This window comes from Diachasmimorpha longicaudata, chromosome 2 (genome assembly GCF_034640455.1).
Source record: "Diachasmimorpha longicaudata isolate KC_UGA_2023 chromosome 2, iyDiaLong2, whole genome shotgun sequence".
Lineage (NCBI taxonomy): Eukaryota > Metazoa > Arthropoda > Insecta > Hymenoptera > Braconidae > Diachasmimorpha > Diachasmimorpha longicaudata.
Window position 1 is genome coordinate 6,004,147 of NC_087226.1, and position 13,852 is coordinate 6,017,998.

General features: G+C 40.4%; 1 protein-coding gene across 5 annotated transcripts in view; it reads right to left on the reverse strand.

Moving 5' to 3' along the window:
• The window catches only part of LOC135172530 (paired box protein Pax-8), an 85,880-nt gene that overhangs the window by 25,687 nt on the left and 46,341 nt on the right, over positions 1–13,852 (reverse strand). The window contains exon 1 of one of the 5 annotated variants that reach the window (XM_064138580.1): positions 2,617–3,433. The exons of the other annotated variants lie outside the window; for them this stretch is intronic. Coding sequence (XP_063994650.1) covers positions 2,617–2,671 — 55 coding nt within the window. The 5' untranslated portion in view covers positions 2,672–3,433. Of the gene's footprint in view, positions 1–2,616; positions 3,434–13,852 lie in introns of those variants that run through there. 5 annotated transcript variants of the gene reach the window in all.

Below are 13,852 nucleotides of genomic sequence, written 5' to 3' on the forward strand. Positions count from 1 at the left end.
CGACATATGTCCCCTCGTTCGTGCCAGTGCACCAACGATTCGATGATCTGTACTCAACCCCTAACTACTAGCACGATGATGGACAACAGTAACAGCTTTTATCATCATGTGTGATTGAAAATCGAATTAGCTGAGTCTAACCCTAGGCTTGAGACAGCAGTGTCCCCACCAATTAGATTAATAACTTCATCTGGACAATCGACGAAATGAGTACATTTTCTTTATGAATGGTTTTAACAATTCTCTCTCCTTAAAAATATAAACAAAAAAAATTATCAACTTTTTGGCTCATAAGCCTCAGAAGCTTCTTCTAAACTTTCATGAAACATATTCCAAACCCAGATTTTTCTACGCGTATTAACGTAAATAAAAACATTATAAAAATTTCTTGCAAATTGTTACTGATCTACAGAATAATGCTACCCATACCCTGCAAGTTTATTGTCAATTGTCAATCGTTATATCATTGGCAGCATCAATTCGTAAAAATAAAATATCGATTATGAACAGTACGTTTAACTCGTCAAGATGACTGATTATCGTTGAGTTGAATCACTTGCAGAGAATGAGTAGTTTGGCTGTGACGATTTTTTCTCGAAATGAAATATTACATTTTCGTATGACACCCGAGCTTTGGGTGTTATTACATAGACCACATATAGAAGACAATGACTATGAGTCGGTGGACTGGTAACGATCATTACCAGAAACGATACGCACTTCCGCTCGCAAATCAATTGGCTTTCGCGTTTATGGTTGCAACCCCGTGGTGCGACCGGTAGTCAAGGGGAATATCGCCCAGAAATTGTGTGCGAGGGATATTCTCATGATACGATAGTCAGTAGTATATACATCTACAGGGAATGGCACAACCAGCACTGCAAGCACTTCTCTCTGTATCCTCTACGCGCCGTCACGCCTGCTGACCACAACTGTACGAGCCTCTGCTGGGGGGACACCAAGCATGGTCCAGATCGCCTCCATATACACCCCCATATATTCCCGGCATTATATTTGCACAGTATATTCCATCGAAATAGAACTGCTAGTTGTCCTGCCTCATGACTCTTATTACTACTCTGAATAAACTGATGGAAAAAATTATTTTCATTGAAAAGTCTTTATCTTTAATGGAATTATCATATCTGAATCGATTTCGAGAAGTCGAAATCTCAGGCTACACGGAGAAAAAAATTTTTTGTCAAATATCCATTTACTTCAGAAAATTATTCATTTTTTGAAAATTATATTTCTGCGCTCTAATCACAGCCCAGAGGAACCGAGTGAGCTTTAAATTATGATAATCATATGACTTAAAGAAGAGGAGTATCTTCTACGTGACCCTGAATGAACTCTATTTAGTTTTTCCAAATTTCAGATTTTCTTGAGGGAAAAATTTCGATGAATTATTTAATGCTCATAATTATTGCAGGAGTTTATATTCGAGAACAATATAATCGACGCAATTTAAACGATAGGAAATACAAAAATGGATATCCCCCTGAAGTAAACGAATATTTGGCAAATTTTTTTTTCCCAGTGTAAACACAATTTGATTCGGATAAATTTCGGTGGAGTGAATAGGAGTGAACCACAACGTGGTATCCACCCGGAAGTCCATGATATCAATGATAATGATGGCGAAAGTCTTAAGATAAAAAATGGTTGGTTCAAATCAAAACCTCCTTGAAAGTGAAACATTCATCTCTAGAAAACAATTTTTTTAGGGAAACCTTGATTCTAATTCCAATTAATTTAAATAACGCTAGGCCTTAAGGTTTTCCCCCCGAATTAAGACAAATTAAGTAATTACAAGCATGAGTAGAAAGTTTTTTTCAGTCTTTTCATGGAATATTTGAAAGCGATCAATTGGAAAGAAAACGTTAGGTATACAGCAAGATCGAATGACCTGACTGTGCGCCGAACTGTGCGAACTACTTCCGGTTCGTCAGCGATTGTCACCTTGAGTCTCCTCGATATTTGTTAACAATTGTAACGGCAATCAGTTTGTTGGGCAGGCCTGGACGAAAAAAAATTTGACAGAGAGAGAATTCCGATTTTGCGTCATTGATTTGTTGGCTAGAATGGTGATACATGGAATGTACAGGGGGAATTCGATAACTGAGAAGTTTGATCTGTCCAGTGTATGATATTCGATATTTCACCGCCCGAGGGTTTTTCAAATTCTGAATCGCATTACATAAAACAACTTTTTCCCACCGTCCAGTGCTTTTACCGCTGGTGAGAGATTTGTGATTTTTCATTTACAAATGACAAGTAATACCAATATTTTTCACAACAAGTACAAGTGGCCATGAATTTCTTGCTTCACAATTTGCATTATTGCTACACCAGCGGCCACAAAAGGCTTGAGAGTGGCATTCGCTCCGCATCTCGTCACGTTCTTCGATTGTGCCGTGTCGATTTCCTCCTTACTGTTGTCTTTCATGAATCTACTATTTGCAAACTGTGTCATCGGATTGAGATTATCAAGTTTTTGTTGAAAATACCGAAGGCCTCCCGAGCCTTGTATGATCACAATAACAATTTCCACATCAGAGAATGCATCGCCGAGGAAAATAACGGAAGTTACAACGAGAAATATAAATTGCTTACAGGTGTAATATTCCATCATATTTTGGTTGTATCGATACGCAGTACTGAGATCCATGGTATCGATAACCCAGGGCCCGTCGGCCGTCGGCGGTGGGATTTCACTATTAGCTTAATCCAAAGTGTTCTCTTCGTTCAGCTGAAAAATCACTGTTCCACTCACAACAAATGTAGCCTATGAAATTTTACCGGTAGCACCCCGCTCTCTTCCAGGGCCTATTTTTCACGCACGAATGTCTATGGCTGCCAACGACACAATGATTGTCATCAGGAGGGCTTTTGTGACCGACCGCGGGTGGTTGTGGCCGGCCATAAAAACTGTATCATCAATTTTCATCCTCGGTACACAATCTTATTTTCCTTTTTTTCCCCCCTAACTCAATCGTCTCACGCGGAAGTGCAGAATCAATTGATAATCACCATAATTTTTCCACCCAACTTTCTCCATTAAACTATCCTCACGAACGCGGACGATCGTCAATCTTCAACTGCATTTAATTGAAGCTTAAAAATGCACATTGAAAATTTTCAGTTTCATTCCACCTAAAATCGTGATGAAGTGGCAGTTGTATCCAGAATAGAGTCACTGATGTCACTGTACCAATCACCGAAAGCACTTTGCGTCGATTAAAATCTCGATATCACAGTCGAAGGAACAAATGAATATACGATGGCCGCAGGAAAAACCAGATGAAAACAGATCGAATTGAGTTCGGATAAAAACTATTAATCACCGGCCACGATTTTGAATAATTCACAGGTGTAATTAGTGGGTAATTACTGGTTGTAGTATCGGTAAGAGCAACCGTCGGTGATGGTTTAGGTCGCGGCACGGAAGCATGGAGAGTCTTTTGGCGTCGGCACGTGACTTTCGGCGACTTCTCGACCCGCTAGCGCGAGCAGCTTTCATCCCCACACGATAGGCTCCGCCCCACAACCCCTCGTACAGTATCCAGCATCCCGGGTCTAGTTGCACTCCGTTTGGTCGACGTTGAGTCACGTGATTGTCAGTGAGGGGCGTTAACGTTGGTTGGGTTGCTAAGGCAACTGGTTTTCGTGTATAGCGTCGCGCCCGCGGGATAACAGGGTTATATTGGCAGCGTGTGGATATACACAAGGCGGTAAAGCCTTTGCGAAATAAACGCTCGCCAGCTGGTCCACCGCCAACAGTCCCACGAAAAATCACGCCGAATGGAGCATTGCACTGCTATTCTTTATTCATGAATAAAAACCATCGATAGTAAAAAAAAAAAATATTGAAATAGAAATGGGGATTGAGCGCCACAGAGAGAGAGTCTCTGTCTCATCGTATGTTTATTTGGGGTAATTTATGCGTTCGGTAACACTCAATTGCCCTGGGTGGAGTGATTCGGCTTATTCACTTTCAAGGAGACGGTGTCTACCGTCGTTCTGAGGCACTACATCGGCGAAATTAATTGTCGACCCTGGAATAGCCCACATGCATCAGCAACACCACCGAGCCCTGACGCACCTAATTATGATACTGATTACGTGTGGAAGGACGTGATTCTCGAAGGGAATGGGAATACCTTTGCTCGTGGTGAGGGATTGATTGTGCGATTAGGGTATCAACTGATAGGAGAGATAAGCCTCGTTGCTGAGAATTATCTGATGGATTTTAACAACTAGTTGTTGGAAAAGTACAGCAGTGAATAATGTTTTTTATATTTTTGCTGATTTCATCGAATAGTTTTCTCCTTGTTCTTGTATCAGGAAGTATCGATATGGCAGATTAAAAAAATTGAAAAATAAATCGATTTCTTTCTCTCAAAAGACTCACTCACAATGATGAAATAAAAAATAAATGATGTACACCGTAGAACTAAGTATAAGAAGGGATTGGTCGGCTCACTCGGATTGCCCGGAAGGTGCGGTCAGCCATCGCAAAGTGAGGCGTCGGTGGGACCGGTGTCAGTCCGTGAATCTCACAAGGGCCGGTTTACATTCAAGTACATGTACAGCATTTGAATTCCGCCAGTCTTGTCTACTCATTTACTTTAGTAGCACTTGGTACGTTACTTACCTTCGCAAGTGACACTAGATCCAGCCGTGGGACGTGAAATTATATGTAACTGAGGAATGTGTGATACTCCGGATGCTGTGGTGTAGGTGAAAAAGGAGCAAACAATATCTAGCTACATTGTATTGTTACATTTCCCGACATTTCTGGTAAAATTTCTGGGGATTTATGCGCAATTTTTACAGAAGTCCGACACCAGGACAGAAAAATTCTTCAAAAATTACTTGCTAATTCCGTAATCTGTCTGTCGACACAATATTCGGTAAAAATTATGGAACACTAACGCACTTGTTCAGCGAATTTTCCGGAAAAAGTCCAAAATATTCCAGGAAAAGTATGAACTGTTCAGTGAAAAAATGCGTAACTGCTCTGTAATTTTTACTGAATATTGTTTTGACTGGCAGATTATGAAATAAGCACATAATGTTTAAACAACTTCTCCCTCCATGCAACAATTCACACTTAACTAAATAAAATTTGCAGTGTCAGCACTGGAATTATTTCCAAACCATCGCTTTGAGCTCCTTTTCCTGTGTTTGCAGCAGAATTTTTCTTAGAAATTTCTTCCCATTTACCGGATTAATTTTCAGGATAAATATTTCCCCTTTTCGTAGCACCTCGAGCATAGAAAAATTTTTATAACCGATAAAAGCAGCTCATTTTTACCACAACTCAAGTCCTTGAAGAGCTATATTTTTTATCTCAGTTTAGGATGCGATGATGGATGATGAATTTTCTCCAGCTAAAATCGAACGATCCGGCATGTATTATATAGCCTCTCTAGGTATAGCTTAATCTCCAGAGGATATCTCCCGAGATTACGCTTTGGCATATCATTTGCGTAAACGAACGAGCCGCCGGGTCCGCGTTGACGGGCAATATGTCCTGACATGATTGCACTGGGGCACACATGCGGCACAGTGTTGGTATATGTGTTGCTCACCCTGTGTGGCATATGGATGCCGATGAGGTCGAGGACGTAGATGGAAGCCCAGTGGAGTATATAGTGGCCTGGGCCAGATGCAGATGAGGTCCACACGAGTACGAGTGTAGCTCAATGCATCGATCACCCTGAGAGTACATGTGGGTTGTGGGTGCATCAGTGAGTATCCTTATCGTAGCAATTCTCCCCTCCCCCATCCGCTGGTGGCTCTCTACCTACCACCTATCCTTCCTAATCCATCCCTCAGCCACTGTATCAGTCTCATTTGTCATATAAACCGGAAGTTTAAAGAGGACGTATGTTAAGTTTAACTGATGACATTGACACTTGACATGTCTATAATGCATATGTTTTAATAAATCTTAGCTCCAACCCTCGATGAGAAGAAAGTAAAATGATTTGGATCAATAATTATAATTTCCTTATCTTGACATTGAAACAGAAAAAAAGGAGAACCGAATTTGGAATTTGTTGTTATTAGATTGTGGATAGGGATTGTCTCAATAATATAAAACGACTTAACTATTAACTTTAATTGCTTATTATCGCACGCAGAAGGTATATTTTTCTCATATGATGTGTCCAGATCAACAGATCTAGACCCATTTGACAAAAGGCCCATGTTCATTCATTCCTTTCTGTTTCTTCTCTGGTTTTATTTATTAAAACCATTCTAAACATGTCGGTACTGTTTGGAGAAAAACTATAACAACTATAACATACTGAGATGGACTGAGCACAGCTATAGACAGATGATTCATTTTTGTCCACACATATGAAACACTCTCACTAGTTTGAATATTATTTTTCCGGTATTGTCTTCGATTACTATATTCTCATAGTAATTTTTAATTTCACATTTTTCCCTGTAGAGGGAAAATTGTGTCGCGGGGTAATAAGCACCCCCAGTATGGTAGACAATTGGTTTTATTCGGTTAATGTTCCTCGAGTGGGGGCCATCACCGTGTCGGAAGATTTAACCAGCGACATTATTCGATGGCAAAAGCAGGCAAGCTTCGTATAATAATAAAGAGTACGAATGAAAGAGGGCAAGGGAGAGAGGAAAAAAAGAGCCAGTAGCAGCCGCATAGCGATAACTTACGAGATTTGATGTAAATAGCGCACTTACTTATTCGCCACCGCGCGGCACAAGTTAAAAATACGCGATCCAAAGATGGTAGAGGAGTATAGTGAGGCGAAGAGGGTGGGTGGGGGTAAGGGGGCAGGGGGTGAAGACTTTTTTTGCGTAATGAAAGCAATCAATTCTACTCCCTTTTCCGTATACCTCTACTCCCTCTCTTTTCCCTGTCACAAATGCCCCCAACCACTCACTGCGGTTCTCTACGTATCTCAACTCCAAACGTCGAGTTTCACCCCTCGACGTTCACCACTTTTCCAACATCGTTGCGCCACCTCCCTCTCTCTCTTTCATTCTCCTCAGACTCCATCTTTTCTCTTCCTACTTGTCTCAAGCCACCTGACTACTACAGATTCAACTTCAATCTCATATCAATAATTCTTCCGGCTTCCATTTCAACTTTTTCATCGTTTCTTGTTTTTTTTTCGGGAACAATAGCGGAACAAAAAAAATTGGCCGTTGCGTGGAAAAGCGTTAACCTCGATGTACACTGAGAAAAAAAAACTTTTGACAAGTGCGTCTTTACTTGTAGGAAACTTATATTCAAAAAATTTCAAAAACGATATTTTGGAGTAGAGAAAAAAAATTAGTCAAGAGATTTCGCGTCTCCCAAAATTATGAGCAATTAATTCACAACGAGTTGAGTAGTTTACTCACATTTTTATTATAAATAAATTATCATCATCTTTGGAACGAGTGTATAATTTCTTGAGAGAAGTTTTTTGGTTCTGAGCGGAGAAATGTTTTTCGGGTTAATTTTTGAATCACGAGTGTATTGGCACAAGTGGAGGCACGTTTCTCAAAAAAATCATCTTACTTTTCGGACAAGTACTAAATTGTTTAAATATTTTTTTCTCTCGGTACAAGATATCCGTTTGTTGAAAAATTTAAGGATGTTTCTCAATCAAACACGGACACAATCCTTCAAGAAACTTTTTTTTCTCATTGTGTATAAGCTCAACACACTGATAAGGTACAGGAGGCGTCTTGGCAGAGCAGCGAAGAATGGGATTCCCTTTAAAACAGCCGTAGAGTATCGTTAATCTTGGCGACTAAGCAACTAAGACCAGCCCGTTCCTTATAGTACTTTCTTCAAGAGGACAAACTAGTTAGACACATCCACTTGATACAAAAATAAATTTTAACGCTCCACAATACATCTTCACGGTAGTGGTAATGTTTTCCCTCGAAAATTAGTACGACAAGAGCAGAGAGGAGACTTTTATTGCCAAGTTGTTTCTCAGTGCAACTTTGACCAGTCACGGTACTTGGAACTTTGCAAAAAAAAAACGATGGGAAGACGAAACGAATGATTGCCAAAGAACGAGATAATGGTTTTTTTGGTACAAGAGGAAAATTAAAGGCTTCCATTGAAAAATCCAAATTGCAAAAAAAAAATATACGTAACAAAAATACAGATACAAGGACATCAAGCAAAGGACGTCACCGCTACTTCCCCGGGGAAATGTTAAATGTCAAACACTCGAGCTTCTTTCTTCCATTATCCTCCCGAGGGAACTGAATGCCACAGAATCGTTATATCATTACGTTCCATTCGTCATCTCTTCATTTATTTTTTGCATACCAGTAAAAGTCCATGAAATTTCACGTTTCAGTGCTGTGTGAATAAATTTTTGCCTTCTTTTTTTCTTGAATAAAAACATTCCAATTAGATGATTTAAACAAATTTTTTTTAATGTTATATTGAATTATTATCATCCCCAAAACTCGGGCAATTCAAACATCTATATATTCAATATTTCTATCCCCAATGAATAATAAATAATAAAAACCATACCTCCTCACTTCGCCACTTATTTACTTATAATTTTAACCCTTCATCTCCGTTTATTCCTCGCAAGTTGTTTCAAGACAATTTTTTTCAAAAACCTCAATATTTCTCGTTTCATTCATAAAATAAATGTATTTTGCCAGTATATTGACACAAGCGTGGCCGATTTGTGGCAATAATAATTCTGGCTTATGAATAGAACCCCGTTAATGGACCAGAGAAGGGTTAGAGATTGGATGGAGGGTGAGACTGCGAGTACGAGGGAGATGAAAAAAGCCAAAGGGATTGACTTGAGTGGTTTTTCGTTTGCGGTGGGTGGAAGTACATTTGAATCTTGGTTGAATTTGCGTTGTTGTACTGCGAATATGTGAGTAGCAGAAGGATATACCGGATCTTGGATGGGCACGTGCTGGCGCGTGTCCTCCAGAGCGAGCCCTTATGATCTATGCCCCGTCACTGCCCCCGCATATATATGGAAATTATAACAATGCTCAAAAATGCCCCTCTCGATATCAAAATTACCCCACTTCGAGGTCGTCCATTCAAAGCATTCCATCAATGACCACCAATGTTGCTCGCCATTCTCAAATTTATTATTCCTCTTTATTTTCATTCCGCCGTCGAGATAATTTTGATTTTTTTTTTTTTCGCAAGTGACGATGTTGTGAGTAAGGCCAGCCTCTCGGGAATTTAAGCACGGGGGTGGTGCATATTTCACGCTTGGTGGTCCCATCTCGTGGAGACAATCTGAACCAGCGTGGATACATCATCGCGTGACGCCACGTAATAACCTTGGTACTGTATATATGTATATATAAGTATATATCTGTATGTACGGGGTTGCCGGAGCCCCTTTCAAAACCCTCTTATTTATTCATCTCACCTCGGCGAATCCCCGTTAACCTCAAACCCACCACCCATCATTTTATCCTATCCTCACGGTAGCTTTTCCCTCATCTCACCCCCATCCACCACTCCCCCACCACCCCCAACCATCTACGCGCTTCCATTTTGCCGTTCTCAAGCGCTTTCAAGACTTTTGACTCTTTTCTCGTCTTTTTTTTTTCGCCTCTTTAACTCAATTATTCTCATCTCTTTTTAAATTTTACTTCTTCCAGATGTAGCAGCTTGACTCCTTAAAAACAGATATAACAGACATTGTTTCCGAAGACAAACATGAAACATCAATCTGGGGAAGCGCAAATCCGTTCTAGCGAGAATGTCAAAGTATTACAGGGAAACATAATGTGTGTGGGGGTAGGGGAAGGGAGGCATTAAAAAGCCGCCCATATGTTAAATACAAGTGTGAAAAGACAAGTGTCGGAGGGCAAGTTATAATAATCTGTGTTGAGACCCTTGTTCATAGTTGAACAAGAGAACTATACTGAGAATCGGAAGGAAGGAAGGAAGGAAAGAAAGGTGAAGATGTGCATACGGTGTGACAGAGATGCTGGTGTTACCCACTTGCGAGAGCGAAAGGCTATTTGTCGGATGACAAACGAGCGTCGCCCGACGTGGGTGGCTTCAGCGGTCGCGGGAAATGGTGAGCAACGCCGCGTGTCGCCGTTTTCGCGTTTCGTATCGTTTCATTTTACCCAAAACATGGTATTCACATGTGTACCCATCGTGTCTTTGAGCATTCGTGTTCTTATTGTTCATAAGGTGAAATTCAAATCGAGATTGTCTTGGTTGGGTGAGGGGGATGAGGGGGGGCATCGCTCAACACCCCGTACGGTGCACATTGGGGAGAGATTTATTGCAGTGAAGGATTGTTTTTGGGAGAAGAAAATGCGTTTTTGGCAGGTATTTTTTCAAGGCAGACATTTCTAGGGAATCTAAGTTCTGTCTTGGACCTTTGGTTATGCTGAATGAACTCTTATTCGGTCATATGGCGTTGAAAAAAAGCCCTTCGTGATTTTGAGGATTTTATAAATTTGCCATTTTCATAGGTGCAAGTGTTCGGAATAATAATCACTGGGTGAATGCGTTTATTGTTAACGAATGCAGGAGAGAAAAATTCTTGAAAAATTACGTGCCTGTTCCGTAATCTGTCAGTCAAGAGAATATCCGGTCAAAATTATGGAACAGTTACGTAGTTTTTTAGTGAACTTTCAGGAGAAAACCTAAAACGATCCAGAAAAACTATGAAACCTTCAGTGAAAAAATGCGTAACTGTTTCGTAATTTCTGCTGAATAGTGTTTTGATTGGAAGATTACGGAACAGGCGCGTAATTTTGACAGACTTTTCCCCCGTGTGGTTCACTTAAATGGAGAACATCGAGTCGACCGCGATTTCGCAAATTTATATTCATTAATTACTAACGAACGAACGGTTCAGGGAACCGACCAGATCGCACCCTTTGCCCAAGATTCACTCATTAACAATAATTAATCCATTCTATCAACGTGAGGACCCAACACTGATAAGCATCGTCCTGACTACTTGAAGAATACTACGTCACTATCATCTTTATCCGATATCCCGGCGTCGGACGCAAAAACTACCCTCACTCCTTGGACCGGTGCAAGCACCACTTTCCCCCGTAGCTCAGGCCAAAGTTGTTGCACCAAAACATTGCTCAACATGGATACATGGATGCATTTTGCTTAGCTCTCGAGCATACATATATGTATACACATATATAAGCTCTGGAATACAGGCCGATTCTCCGTATGTGTTTCATGTATACGAACCAGCAGGCACATAATGTCTAATGGGGGTGATTGTGCTCGCGCTCCGTGACGGATCAATCTGCCACCCCCTTCGGTCGCTCGAGCATGCTGGCCACCCTTTATGGCGACCCGAATACAACCCAGAGTGCGAGAATACGCGTGGATAATGCCCGACTATTCGTCATACACTAACCCTCTGAATGCCTTTTCATTCTTGGATTCAGTTGACTTGAAATAAATTTTATCTCATAAAATTTCAAATCATTAGCGGCTCCGGTGATTGAACAAGACTCAGTCTTTCAAACTGTGAAATTGATCTCCTTTTCATTAATCTGCCGGATAAATAAATCCTAAAACCGCTGCAATAACTGGATTATCATCAGGAAAAATCGCGTATGCAATAAGGGTTGCAAATTTACACATTTACTTATCCATTACCAAATGGATGTGTCTGTCTACATGGATGGGTATTTCTTCACATACACAAGAGAATTGACCGCAAAAATTATAGTTATTAAACAATTTTCATTGGGTTACGACAAAATTGTTGCTTCAAAACAGAAGTCATCCTTATCTATTGAGCAAGGGCCTCCCTTTTTTTCGCAACGGTATAACATTGAGAATATGTGTGTGTAAATGCGTCGGGAAAGGGGGAAGGAGAGGGAGGGAGTTCCACATCGTTTGCCCTGTGAGTGCACAGATGGCGACAGTCGGCACACATTGCACCGCTTGAAATTCAAACCAACCGTCGGGCCGTGATTATCGATTGCGAATATTAGGGTTTTACGTGATTTACCTTCTCGCCAGGATATTTCTAGCGAATGAATAAAAAAATTAACGTCAATCAAACGTCAACGGGAATAGTATCACTGAAAAAATTTAATTTCTTTTCAATAATTAGTTCATAAAAGAAACTCATGTTTTTGCGATACACAAGGCAATATACATTCTAATTTAAAGCGCAAAAATATTCAAGGACACTGTCTGCTCTCGATCTGATACGCAAGGACATGATGGAGGCAATAGAAGCTTCTCGATGGATTATTACTTTCGATAGATCTATTTCTCAAGTGAAGATAATTTTTCCGATTTTTTTTTTTCACCGAAAAAAGTGAAATGGACGTCTGGAGGAGAGTCATTGCATCGCAATGACCGCAAGGAACTTCGAAATATAATCTTAATCATTGCTTGTAATACATATATTTTGTAAATGGCAGAATCCGGCTGCGTGGCGAATCTATCAGGGCAACTCTCTGCGGTTGCTGTCCAAGTGTGGAATAATTGACGTTCGGTTGTCCCGATCGAGTATTATACATTATAAATGTGTAAGCGGCGAGGAAAGACAGAGTGTGGGTATAGTTAGGCGTATATCGAATCGAGTGGGTAGTTAAGAAGTGGCTGCTCCTGGACTGTGCCACGGTATCATGGTATTACGGGCTTTTAACCGCAACAACGCGCTCGTAACCGCAGGAAACCCTTTACTCCACTTTTGATGCCTTCTTCTCCCCATGCCGTAATTGCTTGTGCCAATCGCGTACGATTTTTCGTTTCTCAGATTGGTCGAAGTGAGAAAAAAAAGAAAAAATTGTCCAGTTTTGTATACACTGTTGAAAAAAATGAAATTTTATGGACACCGGACGGTTAATCTTTAGGACGTACCAGGGAAGGCGATTTAGGGCTTGAAAAGTCATTAAATGTCAACATTTCAAGGGAAAATGAAGATGAAAAGTTGTTATTTTATCTAAATCGAAGAAATCGAAATTTTTATCATTTTTTCGCACTAGAAAATCTTCATCAGAATTACCTGCATTTTTTTCATTTCCGGAAAAACGTAGAATAGAAATTTAGAGTTCTGTTGGATTTTCCCTCGAAATTCTTCATTTTTAATGCTTTGGAATTTCAGTGCAATTACGGCGAGGTAAAAATTTCCGAACATTTTGTCGCGAAACATTCAGACAACATTGCTTAACGTTCCACTAGAAGTTCTTCGGTTATTTAATTATTGTTATCAATTGGATTTGCGCTAAAGACACATGTGCTTATTTATTACAATTTTCTCTCCTTGTCACCGGTCGTTGTCTATATCTACAGCGCCAAACCCAGGCGCATCTCACGCTTGAATGCATGCGTGCCGTCGCATGTGGCTCCTGGTCTTCTCTCTCTCTCTCTCTATCCCTTGCCCCTCTCCCCCATCCCTTTACTCCTGTTTCTCTTTCTCAGCAGACACGCCAAGGATCCGAGGAGCACGTACGCGCACCCTATATATTATCGATATACGAGGACGATGACACTATTTTTCTCTTTTCGTTTCTGTCTCTTTTTTCATCCCCGTTGAACAAGAAAAATTGTTGGAAACAAACACATTTTAAGAATGATTCCGGTCGTGACTGGAAATTTTTTCATGTTTAAACATAAACGTCGGTTCCTTTAGTTATACTAGGAGCACTTGCACGACTAGTGCAACAAAAGGGATGAAGAAGTATCCGTATGGAATGAGCCTACTAAGGTAATGGAGATATATATCCTTCGTTATGTAAAAAATTCACGTAGAAATCTCAGTGTTCCCTCTGCACTGGGTTTCCACTAGTTCACTCTGATTTTCTTATAGAATCCGGATAATTTCCACCGGAGAATTCAGGAAGAACTATATAT